The 20,833-nt window shown below is 38.3% G+C and overlaps 3 protein-coding genes across 4 annotated transcripts in view; 2 read left to right on the top strand and 1 right to left on the bottom strand.

Moving 5' to 3' along the window:
• Positions 1-1,982, bottom strand: part of zfpm1 (zinc finger protein, FOG family member 1) — a 67,935-nt gene extending 65,953 nt beyond the window's left edge. Inside the window, exon 1 of the mRNA XM_061283846.1 lies at positions 1,533-1,982. Within this exon, the coding sequence (XP_061139830.1) occupies positions 1,533-1,572 (40 nt within the window). The 5' untranslated portion in view covers positions 1,573-1,982. The remainder of the gene's footprint in view (positions 1-1,532) is intronic.
• Positions 1,983-3,932: 1,950 nt separating this feature from the next.
• ces3 (carboxylesterase 3) lies at positions 3,933-9,872 on the top strand. Its single transcript, XM_061283298.1, has 13 exons — positions 3,933-4,149; positions 4,289-4,490; positions 4,589-4,727; positions 5,631-5,764; positions 6,296-6,449; positions 6,947-7,051; positions 7,286-7,387; positions 7,460-7,600; positions 7,715-7,795; positions 7,998-8,139; positions 8,360-8,509; positions 8,704-8,776; positions 9,535-9,872. The coding sequence occupies exons 1-13, from the start codon at positions 4,083-4,085 to the stop codon at positions 9,716-9,718; spliced, it is 1,674 nt and encodes a 557-aa protein (XP_061139282.1). The 5' UTR covers positions 3,933-4,082; the 3' UTR covers positions 9,719-9,872.
• Positions 9,873-10,381: 509 nt separating this feature from the next.
• On the top strand, positions 10,382-20,278 carry kiaa0513 (KIAA0513 ortholog). Of its 2 annotated transcripts, XM_061283186.1 has the most exons (13): positions 10,382-10,512; positions 12,117-12,602; positions 13,382-13,481; positions 13,695-13,768; positions 13,908-13,978; positions 14,138-14,345; positions 14,439-14,479; positions 14,626-14,698; positions 14,885-14,962; positions 15,183-15,212; positions 17,276-17,356; positions 17,823-17,917; positions 18,125-20,278. In XM_061283186.1, the coding sequence occupies exons 2-13, from the start codon at positions 12,259-12,261 to the stop codon at positions 18,172-18,174; spliced, it is 1,245 nt and encodes a 414-aa protein (XP_061139170.1). In that variant the 5' UTR covers positions 10,382-10,512; positions 12,117-12,258; the 3' UTR covers positions 18,175-20,278. The 2 variants fall into 2 exon arrangements, with proteins under 2 accessions (XP_061139170.1, XP_061139171.1); XM_061283187.1 differs by lacking the exon at positions 15,183-15,212.
• The last annotated feature ends 555 nt before the right edge of the window (positions 20,279-20,833 follow it).

The following is a 20,833-nucleotide window of genomic DNA, read 5'->3' on the forward strand; positions in this document are numbered from 1 at the left end:
TAGCCGCTTGCTCTGGGATGCCTTTCCAGACCTCACCACTTCCCAAACTGTCTACTAGCGATTTACAGCAACTAAAACTTAGTGAAGAAAGGTATTGATGATATTGGGCACTTTCGTCATGAAAGCCAAAGTCATATTTTTTTTAAATATAGCACAAAAATGTGGTGCATTGCTCGTACAAATTTTGGGAATAAGAGCGAGAGAGAGAGAGAGAGAGAGAGAGAGAGAGAGAGAGAGAGAGAGAGAGAGAGAGAGAGAGAGAGAGAGAGAGAGAGAGTGCACTTGTTTCATTTTAATCTGTGGCTGAACAACATAGTCGTTTGATTTTGATGAAAGAAAAGTCTGTAACTAACAATATGAAATAACTAATAAAATGGGAGGAATCCCACCAGTTTTAAGTTCAAGAAATATCATTTTAACAGCTTCTTAAATGAGTGCAAACTTGCACTTCTTGTTGCGCAATCTCTTTTCAAATTACAATAAACCATTTATTGATCAGTGATGGTTTTTACAGAATCTACTAGTAACTGTAACTTTTCTTCCATCACCAGCCCAATTGTTTAATTGTCATTTGTTAATCAGTTATTGCATTTAAAAGTTCGGGACTGGTCAACTACTGCATACAAAACACAAACATACATTGATAGCTCCTGAAACTTATGTTTGTCTAGTGATGCTATGCAGTTCTAAACATCCAGGTGATGCTTCAATGAAACGTAGAGAGAGAGAGTGGGCTTGATACCTCAATCGTTTTGTTAACAGACTGCAATGTATTTTCCCCAATGATGCATTCAAGGTACAAAACTAGTTTATAGAAAAATGCACTTTTGATGAACAGTGAATAATTAAAACAGCAAAGCAACAAAAACACATTTGAACCCAATAATTATTGAATGAAAAGGAGAAATATGTAAAACTGTCTAATTGTAAGCAGCAACGGAGGAAAGATCGGGCTATCTAATACACCATCTCTGGGGGAAAAGAAAGAAAAGAAAAGTGAAAAGCCAGCGGGGAAATTCACCGGCGGCCTTGGCGCTGCCTCAGACAGAAAACAAATAAAAAAGATCCAATTTTAATTTTTATCAAGGCTCACATCGGATCGCTGCTTTATCTCTGTTCACATCGGCTTTCTCAGAGAATACTGACGTTTTCACAACAGAATTAAACAGGAAGTCTCGGCTACAGTTCTGTCTGCCAATGCGAGCCTAAGTATTTATATGAGAACATTGCAGTGTATTTTTTTTTTTTTTAGTGTGACACACACGGGGGGGGGGGGGGGGAGTCTTGTTTCATTTGCACTGCAAGGTAAATTCTATAAGATATAAAACGCAATATATTGCCTGCTTTGAAAATGCACAATAAAACTCTGCTACTGTAGATTAAAATCATGCATTATAGTTGGATTTTGTCCTGTTTATGAACTTTTAGGATGGAGCGGTCCCTATGTGCATTACAGGCGATTTTGTCTGACAAGTTTGACACCGAGCAAATATCGCATACGACAAAACAACAAGTGATTTCATCTGACTTACGCTTTATCTGTCGGGGTTTGCTCTGCTTTCTCCTGGACATTGTGGCTTTTCCTTGGACCAGGAGCCCGGTCGACTGGACCGAGAGGCGGAACAGCGTGCAAAGTCTTCTCGCTTCTGCTTGTGTTCGACCTGCGCCGTTCCGCAGCTGAAACTCGTCGCTCGGGTCAGAGACTAAAATCTACATGACCAGCTTGCACTTTGAGATCTTCTGCCACGGCAGCTTTCCTACCTGTGGCTCCGTCCTTTTACTATCCTCCTTCCAAACGTGTCCACGACACCTCGCCTTTTACTGCTAACGTTAGTCCACCTTATTATTCCGTGCCTTGCCAGGCAACGATGCCGAATGTTTGGATCAGAACTCGTGTAATGTCAGATCGTTTGCTCATCGGTGCGCCTATTTGTCCGTCTTCACCGGCACTCAAGCAGGGTACAGTGCCACTTATCCAACGACCACACTGTCAAATCGGCGTACTATTTGCCCGCCCCTTATTCGTGACGTAAGATGTCGCACTCCTCTCCGATTGGTTGAAACTTCATGCACTTTATATTACATTACAAACACGCACATTGTTTCTTTTGAATGGCCTGTCTTTCATTAAAAAAAAATCGAACCTATTTTGGCCTCTCCTGGTATTTCTGTTTAAAATCACACACTTGTTGTTGTTTTTATATTTAAATATTACTTTATATTACACATTATATTACTTTTATTTATTACACTATAGGCCTATACGTTTAAAATTTGACTGCATTGTATATGAGATAGTTATTTCTATATACAAATGCAAATTGTTCTTCAAGCATATAAGCATAGCATAATATTATGTAAATATTGGTTAGCTTAGTGCAATCATATATTCGGTGTAGCATTAACCCAAATGAAGGTGTAACCAATTCCCTCTCAGTACAGTAAACAGCGATCTGGGAGATAGATAGTAGGCCTTTACACACGAATGGTCGGGTCACAGTTTATTTCAGTTTGGAAGATCCAATGCTGCCGTCTGGCGGTCAATCTTTAGATTACGTGAGAGTCATTTTTTGCTCGTGGCCCCTACCAATAGGCGTCAAAGTATAATTTCATTTCAAGCAACTTTTAAATAAATACCCAATGAACGCAATCCTTAATAGCATCCCAGTAAATCGGTTCTTGCGATGTATTAATTTAATTTAAGCCTCTTCCAATTTAATTACTACCTATCACGTTTTATGCACTTGCTGGCAAATACACTGTAACTCGAAGCTTTACTGCAGCTGTGGAGCAGAAGAAAACCAGATGATAACAAAAATATTTTTTATATTATTTTTTTTCAAAAATGCTACAATCCACTACTATCTGGTGGAATATAAAAATGTTGATTGCTTTTGACTGAGAATGGTGTTAATATATATAAAACTAAAGCTGGCAAGGGTGAAGCTATGGAGGTAGATTGGGTTCAAGTTTTGTACTTGAAAAAACAAAATTTGTTCTTGAAAAAATAAAACTTGAAACTGATAATAAACGTGTTGAGCTTGAAACTTGACAAAAAGAGAAAATCATTCAAAATAAAAATACTTGCATGAAATGTTTGATGAAGTTGAAAATACTTTTGCTTTGCTTTGGTAATTTCTTTTGAATAAACTATTGTCAGGTTTCATCTCCATTTATTTTCCAAGTTTCACTTCACACACACGAGTAAAATGTCGTGTTCTCACACACACGACTGAAATGCTTTCACACACACAAGTAAAAGGCTTTCACACACACTACTGAAACCCTCTCATAAATACTATTGAGATTTCAGTTAACAGGAAGGTGTTTCAGTTTACAGATTTTATTGATTGCTTTGACCTATTTGAAGAAACTGGGAACCTCTTAGTCTTCATCATCACCATCTCAGCAGAGCAGAAGACACCTCATGCAAGTTAACCCTTTGTCATTGGATCGACACAGCTTTCCCACCCTTTTGCAAAACAGTTACAGTTTTTATTGATTATTTTGACGCAGCCATCAACACAAAAGTGAGTTTAGTGTATCGTGTTTATAAAATCATAAGAAAAGCTGCACGGGACACCTACTATTTCTTGTGAAAGTTATGGTCAAATTCCAAATCGTATGACTTCAGGGGCGTTCAACTTATGGTTACACCATTCATAATAACAGCACAGAGTACACTCTTGGTATAAACACAATTTCCACCTTGTAGCTGTCTTCAACCAATAAGTTTAACATGACTTCAGCAAACTTAAAAAGAAACAAACATGAAAAGATGTAGCCTATAGTTGCGTGAGTATTGAATTGCCCTTGTCTAGTCATTGGTAACAGATTCCACTTAGAATTTTGGAGCTTGAAGTGGTTAAAAAACAGGGTTTGTCATTCACAACTGCGGTCAGAGTACTGTTTGTTCAGTGGAGGTCCAATCCATCAAATCAATGGAGAATCTGAGCAGCGGTGTTTGTGACGTTAAAAGTCAAAGTGTGTGTGCGTGTGCTTAAATTTAAGGGGGATTCAAGAGGACCAGAACAAAAACAGGACTAGCATTCTTAAAGTGCCTAGTTTAGGGTACATTCAGGATGAGAATAATAATCTTCATTGCTTATCTGCTTTGTCCTGTAGCACTGAAAGCACAGGAAACACAAGGTAAGGTGCTTTAACTAACCTCTGTTCACTTTGCATAGTCAATGGAAATTTTCATAAAACTGTAAAAAAACAAAACAAAAAAATATATATACGTATATAGTATATATATATGAGGATTAACTGTCTTTCACCCTTTTAGGAAGAAGCATTGACCCTGTGGTCTCACTGACAAATGGCCAAATAAGAGGCGAAATTGTGTCTGTAAAAGGAACAACGATAAAAGTAAAACAGTTCTTGGGAATACCTTTTGCCCGCCCTCCAGTGGGGCACCTCCGACTGGCTGCCCCCAAAGATGCAGAGCCTTGGGAGGGGATCAGAGATGGCACACGCCAGCCTCCTATGTAAAATTTAATAACCACTTAATCATGAATGGACAGAAAGCATTACAAGATTTGCCTAATACAGCTTATAGATCTGACTTTCCCTTCTTTTTTCTCAGGTGTATTCAGGACTCTGATATAGTTGTGAATGTTTCCAGAATGATGTCAGTGGAATACACTCCGCCAGAACTTTCAGAGGATTGTCTATATTTGAATGTATACACTCAAGCTGAGGCAAAAAGAGATGACAAACTGCCGGTAGGTTTAAGACATTACACATAAATTCAGTGGAAACTTTCCCCAAAAGAAATGAAAACACATTAAATGAGCTGAAATCAACACATTGCTTTTATCATCAAGTATTTTATCTGGATCCGATTAACAGCTTGAAACAAGATACATTTTGTGGGAATCCACTCAGTTTTCATGTGAGCAAAAGTATTAGCACATTGATTAATGCAGCACTAAATGTCTGATCGAGAGCTGGACCAACAAGAACTATTAGTGACATCAGCAACAAGATCCTCAAGATAAGACTGAAGGAATCGCAATCTGCTGTTTCGGGAACGCTTCACTGACAAAAGTACTAAAGCTACAACGAATGGGTTGGATTACATTTTCGTATGACCAAAGCATTAGAACTTTAGAAGTTCCTTTGTAGTTAGAAGTAGACTTGTCTAATGTAAATAAAAAATAAAAAATAAAAAATAAAAAATAAAAAATAAAAAATAAAAAATAAAAAATAAAAAATAAAAAATAAAAAATAAAAAATAAAAAATAAAAAATAAAAAATAAAAAATAAAAAATAAAAAATAAAAAATAAAAAATAGATAGATAGATAGATAGATAGATAGATAGATAGATAGATAGATAGATAGATAGATAGATAGATAGATAGATAGATAGATAGATAGATAGATAGATAGATAGATAGATAGATAGATAGATAGATAGATAGATAGATAGATAGATAGATAGATAGATAGATAGATAGATAGATAGATAGATAGATAGATAGATAGATAGATAGATAGATAGATAGATAGATAGATAGATAGATAGATAGATAGATAGATAGATAGATAGATAGATAGATAGATAGATAGATAGATAGATAGATAGATAGATAGATAAATAAATATACTGTTCTGTTATTGTCAGGTAATGGTGTGGCTCCATGGAGGTGGTCTAGTAATGGGAGCTGCCTCTCAGTATGATGGTGCGCCATTGACTGCTTATGAAAATATAGTGGTGGTTATCATTCAGTATCGCCTCGGCATTCTGGGATTCCTAGGGTAAGACATCATCTTGTTCTTCACCTATGGTCAAAGAAATGTTCCTAATAATAAGCACAACAGTACGTACACTACTGTTCAAAAGTTGAGCTCACTTAGAAATGTCCTTCTTTTTCGAATAAAATCACGATTTTTTCAATGAGGATAACATTAAACTAATCAGGAATACACTTGATCCATTGTTAATGTGTTAAATGATTATTCCACTGCAAACATTTGGGTTTTGCAATAGCTACTACATTTCACATACATTTCCAGCAACCATCCCTCCAGTAATGGTCCGTTGTGTTTGCCAATTGTGTTAGAAAGCTAACGGACGATTAGAAAACCCTCGTGCACTTATGTTAGTTTTTCATGGAAAAAACTCAATTGTCTGGGTGACCCCAAACTTTTGAACGGTAGTGTACAAGATGTTTTGTACTTGCTTTGGTTTTGTATGGTCACTCATTTATTGTCCTGTTGGTTGGTAAAGTTTCCAATATGTTTTTGTGGTGAAATTACCTGAATAAAGGCAACACTGCATTCCAACAGAACTGGAGATGAACATCTGCGGGGGAACTGGGGTTTCTTGGACCAGCTTGCAGCTCTGAGGTGGGTGCGGGAAAATATTGAGGCCTTTGGTGGTGATCCTCAAGCTGTTACCGTTGCTGGCGAATCTGCAGGTGGCATCAGTGCTTCTATACTGGTAAAGAAAATAAATTGCAAACAGAAAATCACCAATGTAACATTTTAGTGGGCTACTTGTCTTTGAGGCAATGGCTTGCTGTCCTTGACCATGCTATATTAATAGTTGAACACACTTGACATTTTTTAGTCACCTAAAAAGTGATGATTTTGGCGGTATGAGGATTACGCCTGATGCCAGCGATATATTTCTTTTGAATATTAAAGTCATCATGCTAACTATGGACAGTTCAGTCAAAGAAAAAATAAGAATGACTTTGCCACCCTCCCTTCTCATCGAGAAAATTGTTCTAGTGCATTAAAAACGTCGTTTGCACATCCGTGTTCTTACTTTTCGTTAGCCCCAAAAACATCAACCAAATTCTTTCGGTGCATGACCAATACATGATATGGGAAACGACCGTTTGAGGGGCACAGAAATGACATGTGCATCAGGCCACAATTTGGATAGCGGCCAGTCTGTTGTGTATTGATTTAATCAAAGATGTATTTCTTCAGACTCTGTCTCCGCTAGCTAAAGGATTGTTCCAAAGGGCAATTTTTCAAAGTGGAGTTGCAACTGTTGGAACCTACACTAGCAACAATTCATCGGGTCTTGTCAAGGTATGTGACCTGATCAGTTAGGTTTATCTTGCTTTTATTAGTACTGAGTCAAACATTTGAATCATGTTTCAAACCCAGCCTAGCAGTGCCGAGGTTTAAAAAGTAATAAGTTACACATGCAGTACGTAATGAATGAAAATGACACAAAATGGCAAAAATAAACTAATCAAATAACATATGCATGTCTTTTTTTTTTTTTTAATATTTAAATTTGCCGTTTCCTCACAACACCAGATTGTAGCCAACCTGACTGGATGTGACGACAATACGTCACAGGAGCTGGTTCAGTGCTTGAGAGGAAAGAGCAAAGAAGAGTTAGTTGATGCAACTAAAAAGGTAAATGGCACACATGCAGTATGTCGAAGCAAAAAATCGATTTGAATGGAGTATTTTTAATACTGGGTTTAGATGAAAATTTACCTGGGAGGTGTGGTAGATGGTGTCTTTCTGACGAATACTGCTGAGGAGCTTCTAAAGAGAAAAGAAGTCATGGCAGTTCCAGTTATGATGGGAATAACCAACCATGAGTTTGGGTGGATTCTGCCGCAGGTAATACATTTCATTCCAAATATTAAAATGGTTCACAATTATAAATGCAATTATCTTAAAATGGTTGTCAAACAATTCATTTAAATTGGAACATATTTTTAATGTGGTTTGCAGAGTTTTGCTCTTCCTGGCTGGGAGAACGGTATGACCACAGAGTCTGTGATGGCAGTGGTGAAAATGTTCAATCCTGAAGGGGTGAGCTCCATGAAATTTGTTGTGATTATTCTAATGACAAAAAAAAAGACTTTTCTTCAATTTGTACAAAGTTTTCCCACTTATTACTGAATTTGAATTCCTTACTATGAAAATCTAAGCAAATGGTAAATGAATGGGAAGACACCTAAAAGTGTAAACATAAATGTGAACTCTAATGCACCAGCCCTTCTTTTTGGTTTAGGGCTCTTTAGCTAACGGACTCATTGTGGATGAATACCTGAAAACTGCCAAAACTCCACATGATATTAGAAACAAATTCACTGAGCTCGTGGGAGACCTCCTGATGACGCTACCTGTTGTCAAAGTGGCAGACTACCTCACAGGTCAGAACTAGCTTTATTTATATGTATATCATTAATATTAGCACTGTTTTTATTTAATCTGTGTGAATCATTGAGTGAGTTAAGAAATATTTCAGGCGTGCCTCTTATTTACAATAAACAAATGATGACAAGGTCATTGACAGTAGTGACAAATTTCTTTAGCTAGTACATCCTTTGATTGACCTTGTCCATCCGTATCTAAATTGTCTTTCATGTTTAGATGCCGGCAATCCAGTTTACATGTATGAATTTGGATATTGTGCTGGGATACACAAAGACTCCAGGCCCGATTTCGTGAAGGCAGATCATGGTGACGATGTCGGCTTTGTGTTTGGCGGATGTTTCTGGAGTGGAAGTGTAAAAATGATCGGTATGTTGCATATAATATACTATCTGTCATTCATAAAATACTGTGCAGGCTAAGTGATGACAATCTCACATACATCAGTCCCTCTGAGTGATGGGTATGAGGTTTGTATTTATTTTAGTGTATGTCAGACCAATGTTATTTTTGCCTCATTGTTTTCTGTTTGACTTATCTGATTCCCTTGGATGTATTTTCAGGAAACATGAGCAAAGAGGATGAACAACAGTGTTTAACTATAATGAAATACTGGGCGAATTTTGTCCGTGCTGGGTAAGTAAGAATGCGATAAAGCTAGCTAGAATTCCACCCATCCATTTATTGATCTATCCACCACTATACCTATGGTAACGATTTCTTGGGCGTGACCAAACAAACAACCACAAAAACAAAACAAAATAGAAGCAGAATCAAACAAAACATGAAAGTCTTTCAGTGGGGTGGAAAGGTGACACAATATCTGTGAGAGTGACCACGTGCACACATGAACAGGTGGAAAGTGGAGGGCCTCATGTGCACGTGCACACGTGTGAGCACACAGTCATATTTGCTTGTACCCTTCTCTCTAAGTGACTGTTTATGACACCATGCGCAGTCAGGGTTACATAAAATAAAATACACAAATGTACAGAACCTTGCTCAAATACGCTCACAACAGGAAAGGTATATAAGTAAAATCTAAAAAGCAATGTTTTTCTTATCCTAATTAACTTTCACTTTTGTTTATTACAGTATCTCATGGTTTGTTTCTATTACATGCACTGATGTGCTAGCTAACAGCCAATCAGACTGATCAATTGTCACTGACAGGCTCAGTCGACGCCGTTTTGCATACTGTAGAAATCAAATGACTGATTATTTTATAGTTTGCACAGAAGACTAAGATTTTCAGATGTGGATGATGCCCTTTAGAATAAATAAACAAATTAAAAACTAATAAAAAACTACATGAATGAAAGAATGAATGAATGAATGAATGAATGAATGAATGAATTGCAATGATGTTTTTTTTTCCTTGTGTTTCTCATTAGCTCACCCAATGGCCCAGGGCTGGTTGCTTGGCCTCAGTATGACAGGCAGAAGCAGGAGTACATGGAGCTTGACGTGAAGCAAACCGTAAGAGAGAAACTGAAAAAGGACAGAGTCCATTTTGCAACGGTCACTCTGCCCCAGAAAGTGGAAATGATAGCTGCAGCTGCTACACCTGGAAACTGAACTGGTTGTAGTGTCCTTTTTTACTACTTGACGACGAGAGATTTGTTGGCCGGTGATCTGAGACATGGAAAATATGATGTCATTTTCAAGTATGTAATAAAAACATCCATCCATGGTTTGAAACATCCTGGAGAAATAAAGGAACTTGACAAAGTTTCCTGCTGCGCATTTATGTTTTTAATTTGTACATGTACAGTTACCGTACATACAATATACACTGTTTGCTACGGAATCACTTCACGAGATGCAAAAGGGGAAAAAGTCAAAGGTTAAAAATAAAACTTTTCAGTTACGTTTAACATTCGCACAGTAGGAGGAGGCCAGAGAGTGAAGAATTCAGTTTTGAATGTTCTCTTTTAAGGTATATCTGAGTGCTACTTAAATATTCACGTCCATCATGTCAGAACCATCAGACAAAAACAAAGCCATCAGGACAAATTAGGTGCAAAGTGTAAATCTAACTTCTGTATGCTGATTTAAAATACGCTGATTATTTATTTTTTTCTGCAAAAAACGAACAAATGTATTTAGTAACTGTGGCAACGGGATGGCCGTCAGGGCCCCGGTTTGTTATGTCGTTCATCGACGTCATCCTGGATCATTTTCCATATGGGCGCTGGCTATTGGTTGTCCTGATCAAACGTCACGTGACTTTTCCTCGCGTCATTCCATTCTTGCGCATGCTCACTTCCACCAAACAAGAGCGAAGAGCCACACCAGCAGCAAAAGCGAAAACATTGGACGGCAGAGAGGAGCTGCCCCCTTCCTTTCCAGGCAGCAAAGCTCCCCCTCTTGTACGTACACTTCCAATTTCTGATTCGTAACATGTACGTACGCATATTTATTGTATATGCCTCAAGCTTCAGCAGAATTTCGTGTTTGAATACAATTTTTAAACAATTATGTTGTTGTTTGAATGGTGTCCGAGTTATTCGTCCCGTCCAGTGCTGTCAGGGCGTTTTTTTTGGCAACCGTCATAGATGTTTTACTATAATTGTTCAGCCAGTGTTTGACCTCTTAACAAGTTATCATCGTATTCTGTCAAAAAATGGCTACGCAGTGACGCTTATCACACTGCAGCGTGCAACCTTCCAGGAAACGTCAACCAGCGTTTGTCTGTTTATTCAGTGCTGCTTCCTTTACCAGCTTAAGCTCTCAGGTTGAAATGACAAGTCTGTGGTGTTGAGCATAAAAGCCCATAAAAGCAGACTTTAAAAAAAATAGACTAGACTCGTATAAGAAAGGACGTCCGTGCTGGATATTGTCATCCGTCGTTATTTGGAATGAAAACATAGACCCCTTCCAGCACCCAATTTTTATTTCTGTCTGATAAGTAAGTATTGCTACATTGGGATGGCTTGATAGTCGCTTCTAAAAAGAACAGTTTATTATTATTCATCTTTTTCTCCCATTCTATCTCTAGTCTGTCTGCAAACACAGGAAACAAGTCATCTTTCTGTCATGTTGTGAGTAATAGGCAAGCGAGGTTGACATAAAAACGTTTTTGAGGTCGATTTTAATGAGAAAAAAACCTAGGCATTGCAAATATGAGTTTAGTTTTTAAAGCATATACTATATTTCTGTTGACCAGTTTTTGCGGTCGACTAAACGGAGTCGCTTGACTTTTTCTCCGAGTCCTAATTAAAATGAATAATAATGAATTATATAATTACCTCTTGCAGAGTCACTCAAAAGAGGCAATTAAATAGGCTGAACACTTTCATTGAAACTAATTTGAATGTGCACAAGTTTCCATAATGTGTCCACTGAGTGTATTTTTGCGGTCTTATTGTAAATAAACCAGACGTCACTGCATGAAATCAAATAAATTATACTTCTCACATAGTCTGGGGTGGTACTCACTGGCCAAACTCATTCTCACCTCCTATATCATCTGTCAACTACTTCTGCTTGTTCTACGTTTATTGTAATATGTGACGCTGTGAAGTTGTCACCCAGCCTGATTGCTGTGCCTCTTTGAGAGATTAGAGCGCTGCTTTTAGTTTTATCAGTCATGTGTTTCTTTTTTTTTTTTATCGAACTCAATGTTTACCAACCTTTATTGAGTTAATGCACTTAGATGATAAAAATCTCGCGGCACACCACTTAGCATGCACAACCAACATGCAACAACAATGCGCAAACCAAGTTAGAAATATACCTTCTGTCTCAACTTGTCCACTGATTGTTCAAGAACTCCAATCCCACGTTCGGCATTGGTTCCATCTGTCAGAAAACTTCCGGGATGCCAGAGAGCCCTTAGCTGGAAATTTGTCAAGCGCTATACCCATTGTGCACAATTTCCAGTAGCTGTTATTCTTTTCCAGTAAAGTAATCAGATGCCAGACCTTCAGTTTAAAGCGACTATTATGTAAGAGCTTCTTTCTTTTGTTTCCAGACGCCGAGTGTTTGTGATGCCCATCTCACCCGAACGAAGCCTCATGCAGCCTCACTTGCAGCCACAATTTTGTTCCTGCAGAGCGCTTAGTAGGTCGATCTGAAACCTAAGAGGAAAGAACCAGCGGAGTCTATCTATCGCAATGGACAACCTCATAGACTTTGAGCCTACAACTCTCAACGGGGCGAGAGACAACCCTCAGGCCCATTCAGATTTTCCGTCCTGCAGATTTGCTCAACAACCTGTACTCCCTGAGCCAATCGGTCCCACCGAGTCCAGTTCACATCACATTCCTGAAGACGAAGAGGAAAACATAAGTGATGCAACAGAGTCTGCGGACAGTGAGAATGACATGGATCCACCTTCAACCATGTGGGAACTTAGACGGTCGTCATCCTCATCCGGTCATAGTAATGATGCTGATGCTGAGGCCTTAGAGAGGAGAGAGTTTATGAAGATTTATGTGGAGAAAGTGTTTCATGGAAGGTAAGGCACGTTATTGAGCATGCAAGGTTAGTCTAGTACAGGGGTTTTCAACTGGTTTTGTCCAAGGGACCATCATTATAACCAAGAAGCAACTCGGGGACCACTTCTTTTGTGGAATATTCTTTTAATATTATTTTATTTTACACCAAAGGAGGATAAACCGATACAGGCTATCGATTTGCATCTGTAGGTCTATTTGAGGAATCTCAGCTACATTTGACATAATTTGGATGGGTTAATGATTCAAAAAATTATCTGGAAAATAAATCAAATAATGAAACAATTTTATTTTTCTTACAATTACTTTCCATTTCCAATTTTGCGGACCACCTGCAATATCGCCGCGGACCACTAAAGGGCCGCGGACCACCGGTTGACAATCCCTGGTCTCGTAGGTACTTGAATCATTAGTTTGTTGGCATAGTTTGTTACATATCCAACACGTTTCAAGTGCCACAAAGAATTCTCCTGACTGTTGACTGAAGTTGGAGAGAGCAACTTTTTGCTTATTGGGACAGCCCCTCTGCTTTTAGCTAAGGGGGGCAGTGACTTCCAGATCCAGCAGATGGTGCTGAGACTTTGTGTATTTTACATTCTAAGGTTGAGGAACCTTCATTTGTACATTTTCAGATTTCTGTTGTAGTAGCTTTAGAGGTCTTCGTGCCGCTGGTGTCATAACATTTCTACATGTGTTTTTTTCAATCATTGTTCATGTAATTAAACTGTAGAATTGTGTTTTCAATGTTGTCTTTCTTTGATTTGTGCACATCTTTTCTCAGGCAGGACTTGGACCAGGAAGAGATAGCTCGTTTTGGACAGCTATGCACTGGCGAGAATGGCAAAGGCAGGGAATGGTTTGCCAAATACGTCAGTGCACAGGTAAACAAGAAGAAATGAATGACTCGGTAGAGTTTTGCTACACTGCCTTACACTACCAGATACCAAATGACAGAAGTGTGGCATTTTTCTCTCCCCAGAACCATTTAGTGTGTGTTAACTGACAAATCCTCTCTGAAAATCATCAAATCTGTCGACTGTATCGGAAATGCATCAAATATTTTTCATTTGAAATGTTCTTTTCCCCCTACTCAGCGCTGCCACTCTAAATGTGTGAGTGAAGCTACCTTTTATCGACTGGTGCAGTCGTTTGCAGTCGTGCTTTTTGAGTAAGTCAATTTGTGGCGTCCATTTGACAGTCAGATCATTTATGGCTAATATTTTTATAATTTGACAGTATTGTATGACTATTGCTGTTTGAATCAAGTGCAAGTGTTATATAATGTGTGGGGTTTTTTTTCCCCCCAGATGTTACCAAATGGATGACTACAGCCCAGCCAAAAACCTCATGACCATGTGCTTTACATACTACTATATCGGTAAATTAATTTTTTTCCCTCTGACGGAAATATCAAATATTTGCAACCAACATACTGGTTGAACACTTGGAGACTGATATAAATATGTAAAAGAGCAACATCAGAATAGAGTGGGAGGTTGTTTATTGATTGTTTTTTTTTGTTTTATTTTCTGTGAAGGAAAATCCCAGCCATCTCCTGCAGAGCTCCTTGAGCGAGGTGGTTCTCCAGCTGGACTGGACTCATATTTAAACAAGGCCAACTCCTGGCTCTCTGTTAAGAAAGACGCTGCCGAGCGCCTCCTCAAGAACTCATCCAAAACTGACGTCAAAGGCTTTTTCGGAGGCTTAGAAAGCAAACTGAGAAGCTCAATAACTCCAAAGACAGAGTAAGCAAATATACGTTCCTTGTTTTGGACAATCTCATAAACGTAATGCATGTTTCTCATTTAACGTACCCTTTCCTTTTACATTCACTTCAGGAATGGTGAAAATCCGGTTGAGACAAAACCCAAATTAACAGGTAAACGGCATTGAAATTTCATTGGGGTTTTGTGTGTGTGTCTGCATTTGTTCTAAATAAGAAAAGAATCTTGTTGGATTACTGCATTCATGTTTCTTTTAATTTGATGACACTTGACAACAATGAACACATTCTTTTCACCCTAGTGTCAGAGGCGCCGGAGGAAAAGAAGGGAGAAAAGGTTTATTTGTACACCCATCTGAAGCAGCAACCTATCTGGTATTTGTTTTGTTTTTGTGTGTGTGTGTGTGTGTGTGTGTGTGTGTGTGTATATATATATTATATATATATATATATATATATATATATATATATATATATATATATATAAACACACACACACCCCTTTAAATCCGATAAGAATTTCTTTTGAAGTAACAAGAACTTGTTATTGGCTCTTGTCAGGCATACGTTGCGATTTTGGAACGCTGCATTCTTCGATGCGGTTCATTGTGAGCGGAAAAAGAGGTCGCCAACAACAAGGTGAGTCTAAAAGTCATAGAAGGCGAGATGAGTAATTGACTAATTGAATCGATTGTCGAGATGATCTTATATTGAATTGGTTGTTAAAATAGTAAAAAAGAAACTTCTTTCATGTGTGTGCCTGTGTGTGTCTGGGCAAAGTGTGCTCCTCTTTCTTCTATACGCCCTCGTTCTGCATGTCGACTTAATCCTTGTCTTCTTGTGCCTTGCTGCCGAGCAGGGGAACGCAAGATGGAAAGAAAGATCAGAGGTCTGTCTCCCATTTGTCTGCTGCTTTCGAAAGGCGATTCCAAAAAGAAAGAGCAGGAAAAATTTAATTTTTTTTTTTTTGCGCATGGCTTCATGTGATTCAAAAGGTTCTTTCTAATGGAATGATTTTTTTTTTTAGTATGTTAAAAACTAGTTTGTAGTTTAGTTCTTTTCTTTTGAGGTGTGCGGCTCCATTTTCATCGTGGCCAGCGCAAGTCTAGCATCAAGTGCAATCTAGTTGCGCGCACGGGAGTTTTCTTTCCTTTCGTATTGTCATAGTCGGGCGCCGTTAGAAATGGGCGTTCACGTCGTGGGAGTGCCTCCACTCATTCACTTTTAAGGCAGTGCAAATGAGGCGTGCGGTCTTTATGGTGAAAGCTTAACAGACTTGGTGATCATACAGGTGATCGTCTCGCACAGAGTTCATTTAACGTGGCCACTTGGAGACCGACCGCCTTCCACCCCTGATCGCCCATCTATGAAAATAGAGCCCCTGGACTTTAAAATACCCAAGCAGTTAGGAAAATGGATGGATGGATGTTGAACTATAGTTTGAAATGAAAATAACTGACTGGGTTAGGCTGAACTTTTGAGGCAGTGGGAGTTTGTACAATATTTTTAAAGAATGTTTAATCTAATAGTCTTCTGTTTGCACCGTACATACAGTGCTTAAAAATATATAAAATAATCGGTCATAGAGAAATGATCCATTAATGCCAACGTCAGCTTTTGAGCCGACAAACGTGTCGTACACAAACGTAGCCGATTTGAGCGGTCTTGACGTGTCGTAGCCTGTGGAGTGTGACACACTCAACGATTGGTTGGTCTGCATCTGAGCCTGCTCAGTGGGCTTCAGAAATGAGACGACAAGTTCTTATAGTAGCAGGTTTCATAACGGTTCATAGTATGAAAGTACAAAAGAGAGTCATCTGGAAAGAGAAAGAAAACAATGCTCAAACCACGAGTGCTCAAAGGAGTTCATCAGGTAAAAGTATTGATTCTTGTTGCGAAGCATATTTGAAACTCATTCCAATTTTATTTTCCCCTTTATTCCTTTTTTTCCCGTGTCCTACTTTATATCCATTTGTCTTTGTTTGGCATCTGTTGGCATGCACTGATGGTTTGTCAGACAATCTGTGTGCTTTTTGACGCTGAAACGATCTCTTGCTTGTTTATTTTCAAGTGAAGTTTCTTTAACCAACAATTGATGTGATAAAAGTGCTGCTGAGACATTGTCCAGAAATATATTTTCTGTATATTGTGAGCCAACAGATCCACTGCTTGCTGTTCACGATTGCTTCACAGCTCAGTGCATCATTTTCCCCTTTCATGTATGATGTGTTTTTTTTATTTTTTAACAAACGCAAGGAGACATTCTGCTGCTATTTTGCCATTTCACAGCAACAGTTTTCACAAAAGCAGCAAATGCACCAGAAATGTTGAAATGTGCCTTGTTATACGTGTTTATTTAATTTCCTGATCTGTTGAAAGGGACATAGCCCACTTCCCCACCTGTGGTGTCTTTCAACAAGATGTCATTCATGGTGTTTAATCCATAAATAGCCAATCAGATTCGTGTTCCACTTATAATTCTTCTTCATCATCATGATGTTTCACATTTTGACATCTGATCTTACTGTCATTGTTTGATCGCAACATAGAGTATGAAGGGACACCGAAAGGGGAACTTTATTTATAAAAGAGAGAATTTTGCCATTCGGCTCCTTTTTAGACTAGTGTGAAAAGTACTGAAACATTGAAGTTTAAAAGTCAACTGTAAAGCTTACAATACGTCATGGTGCAGCGGTAGCCCAGTATCTTAATTTTTTTCTGAGGGGTCTGTCTATGACAATAATGCCTCTTAGTGATTAATTGCTATTTTTTTCGTCTTATCTTCTTTCCCACTGATCTTCTTTTTAATCTTTTTACATCCGATAAATCAGAATTTATGAATATTCCAATAGTCTATTTGTAAAGTGGCATCGTTTAACATCCATCCTTGGCCTGGCCTTTTCTCTTTTTTGGGAGAATTCAAATTCATGGCAAACTTATTTCTGTCAACAGGGAGAAGTGGTGTCACATGACCCAGGAGGAACGAGACGACAGCTCCAAAATGGATGAGAACATTGCCTTTGGCCAGCTAGGGTAAGCTGAAGGGTGGAAAAACGTGGAAATGCGACCTTTTGTTTAGCAGTTTTGTTGCAGATCTTTTCGAATCCTTTTCGTATGACCGCAAATCGAAAAGATCCATTCAGTCAGATAACGCCTTTGTAAATGTTTGTTTTCATCATATGGGTGCACAGGACATGGGCTTAAGTGTTGTCTCCCTCTGTTTGAAAGTTTGACTGCATCGTGTCAGGTACTCAAGAGAACTGCAGCCAAAAAAAACAAACCAAAAAAAAAAAAACACCCATAAAATAAAATCATAGTATTAAATCCTGCTAATATTAGGGTAAAGATGCCGGTTGATGATGTTATCATGACTGGTCAAAACAAAAAGTTTGGTCGGTTTTTACAACTTGCCGTATCGGCCAATCAGCTCCAAGTATTGTACTGTATGCCCTGCATTTCCCGAGTCGATCACCTCTTTGCTTTTGTGTGTGTTTTTCAGGACATTTACTCACAACATGCTGGCATTTGGGCTCAGTAAAAAACTCTGTGGCGATTTTCTGAAAAAGCAGGCTGTCATTGGAAATCTAGATAAAGGTACCGTAATACATTTTAAAATATACATATATGATATAGTAAAGTATATAGTAGTATACATAAGCTACTGGTGTTACTTTGAGTGTGGCACTGACGCTTTACCAGCTATCGAGTTCTCATGCCATCTTATGACCACTTGCTCTCAACTGACCTATATTGGATTTGTTTTCCAAGAATGCCAAAGTAACATCATTTAAATCCTTACAGAACAGTACAAGTTGCTAAGTGACCATATTGAGAAAATGGCGAGAGAGTGAGGGTCACGACGACGTGGCGAATTTCAAAGTCTCCGGTCTTCGCTTCACGTAAGCCACGCCTAACGAGTGTCGAGTGGAATGGAAAACACATTACTGTAGTGAACTGTATCATAGCTGTAGCAAAGCTTGTCCGTCCATTTTGAGTGTGCTATTCTGAACACACCCTACATCAGCAATAATACGTCATCATCGGCTGTAATATTGAAAATATTTACCGTATAGCAACTGTGTGTAGCCTGAAAAATCCTATCTGCCTCTGTGTTGCAACTGTACAGTATACAATGCAACAACCTCTTGTAACTGGTTTCATCTGCCACTACCAAATGACTGAATATCTTTCCCAACCCTCATGAGCGCTCCATAACACCGTCCATTGACAAAAAAAAAAAATCCAACCTTTAGAGTCGCATTTAAAATAGAGGAAGGTTTGGGCAAAAAATTAATCATTCCAATCATAGAAAAAGGAAAAAGGATATTGATAAGCCTGATTAATTAATTAAATCAGAGCTCTATGGCCAGCGGGAGATAGCATAAAGACTGTTCAGTTCCATGGTCTAGCTGTTACGCAACGTCTAATTGTCTATATAAGTGAGGTCTGACCATTTCAACAATTACCGTAGTTTGCAATTACTTGCTGAGTTAAACTGCACTGTCATCGTCACAATTGAAGTGCACCGTCATCGATCGTTGTTACGATTCAGGAGTTTTTGGGTTGCGGGTGCCGTGCTTGGTCAATTATCATCCAGAATTGTTCCAAGCAAATATTTCATAGTATTGCTCAATAAATATATATGGGTCTTGAGTCGCGCTGTCACTGTTTTTCGAATCGATTATCGTTCCATCGATTAGTCGGATACAATTTTATTTTGCATTAAAGTGCAGAGGTGTCAAGTAAAATAGGTTTAATAAATTCACTTATGAACTATGAACGGAACAAGTTCTTTTCAAAACATTTGAACTGAACCTTGAACTGATTTGTGTTTGTTTTTTTTAAATGTTCAATAAATGCTTTTCCAATTTCAAAAACGTAATCATGTAAATAATCGTGATTTCAATATTGAACAAAATAATTGTGATTCTAACCCCTAATCGAGCAGCCCTACTATGTATATATTTTTATTTGTGCCTTAACCTTCCAAACAAGTCTTGATCAGTGCTGATTTAAGAAGCGCGACCAACTAAACTTCCTCCAGTGGTGTTTTTCCAGATGGCAGCACAATAAGCGCTTTTAAATGCTTGTTACAGTTGAGTGTTGCAAATCATTTGATTGAGCAAATTGTGGGCATATTGTCAGGCTTTATCAAGCTCGACGTTCCGTGAATTACTCGTCTACAGTATATTTGTAGGCGTACAAACATACGTATGTAGTGGTTGTGATCCATGAGGAATATGAATGTCTGTCACTCTGTAGTTGAACCCACCTATGTTATCCGTTCTCATTTCAAATATTTATGTATGAATTAGTAAATGTCCCCTTACGTGATGTTGCACATACAGAATGCCCTTCATCTTTGCCAGATTGCACTGTTTTTATGAGTTTATTATAAGTTTATTTTCAACTGTCACTTACTGTGCGTGCTCCAATGTTGCTACCAGGATATTAATTGGGAAACCTGATGTTAGTTTGCGTGTGCGTGCGTGCGTAAGGTTGACCTCACTATGTGGCAGCTTCAATTTTTTTTCATTTTACACCTATTTTGCTGCTGATCAATACTCGTGTTGATATGGCGTTTGAAGCATTTATTTGTATAATGTAGTCTTTATGTGTACAGTACATGATAGTCTTGCCTTTGCTTTTGATAGTTGCATCCAGTATCCTCCTGAATTTACAAATTGGTGCTGCCACTTGTAGCACTGCAAAATGTTTTCACAGACAGGGAGGAATTCATTAAGATATCAAAATAAGTAAGGAATTAAATTTATAATTTAACCTCATAGAAAAGAATACAATGTTAATATTTCAGTTGACCGACATTTGCAGCTCCTGAGTTTTCAGAAATTCGTTCAGATGTGCATATTGTTTTGTAGTTGAATGCTTTTTTTTTTTTATGCATGGACAAGTCGACGTGAAATCAAGATGCTGTAATAAATGTATTTTTGTTGAGGTTTTGTGTGTGTTTTGAGGTGATCAGTTCAGGATGGATGGACGGATAGATAGATAGACTTCAAAACTAAAAATGGGATTTGGTTGTGCCTACCTAATATCGACACAATGACAGAAAGGGGATATAGATACATCAGTTGTTCATGGATTTCGAAGGAAGTGACTTCTGAATCCAAACAAAGCACCTTTCATCCATGATGTGTTGCCAAACTCTTGAATATCTCATAAGAAGCATGCCCAGTGAGAGAAAACAACTAAGTGGATACCATAGTCACTACATTCTGAGATGTCTTACCATGGTATCTTTTACCTGAGTTGAGAATGTATCAGTTACAATAACCTTGATGTTTTCGATGAGAAACATTGAAACTTATCCAATTATCATAATCAAGCCATGACTCTAATGAGAGTTGTGTGGTTAGCAGAAAAATCAAAACCATGTCAGGCTGAGCCAAGAGAACCAGCTTAAAAAAATACTGCACACCAAAAGCGTTTCTCCGAGTGCATACGTGTGACTGTGAGCGCTTGTATATGGTCGTGTCAATAGAAGTGAGG

This window comes from Syngnathus typhle, linkage group LG7 (genome assembly GCF_033458585.1).
Source record: "Syngnathus typhle isolate RoL2023-S1 ecotype Sweden linkage group LG7, RoL_Styp_1.0, whole genome shotgun sequence".
Classification (NCBI taxonomy): domain Eukaryota; kingdom Metazoa; phylum Chordata; class Actinopteri; order Syngnathiformes; family Syngnathidae; genus Syngnathus; species Syngnathus typhle.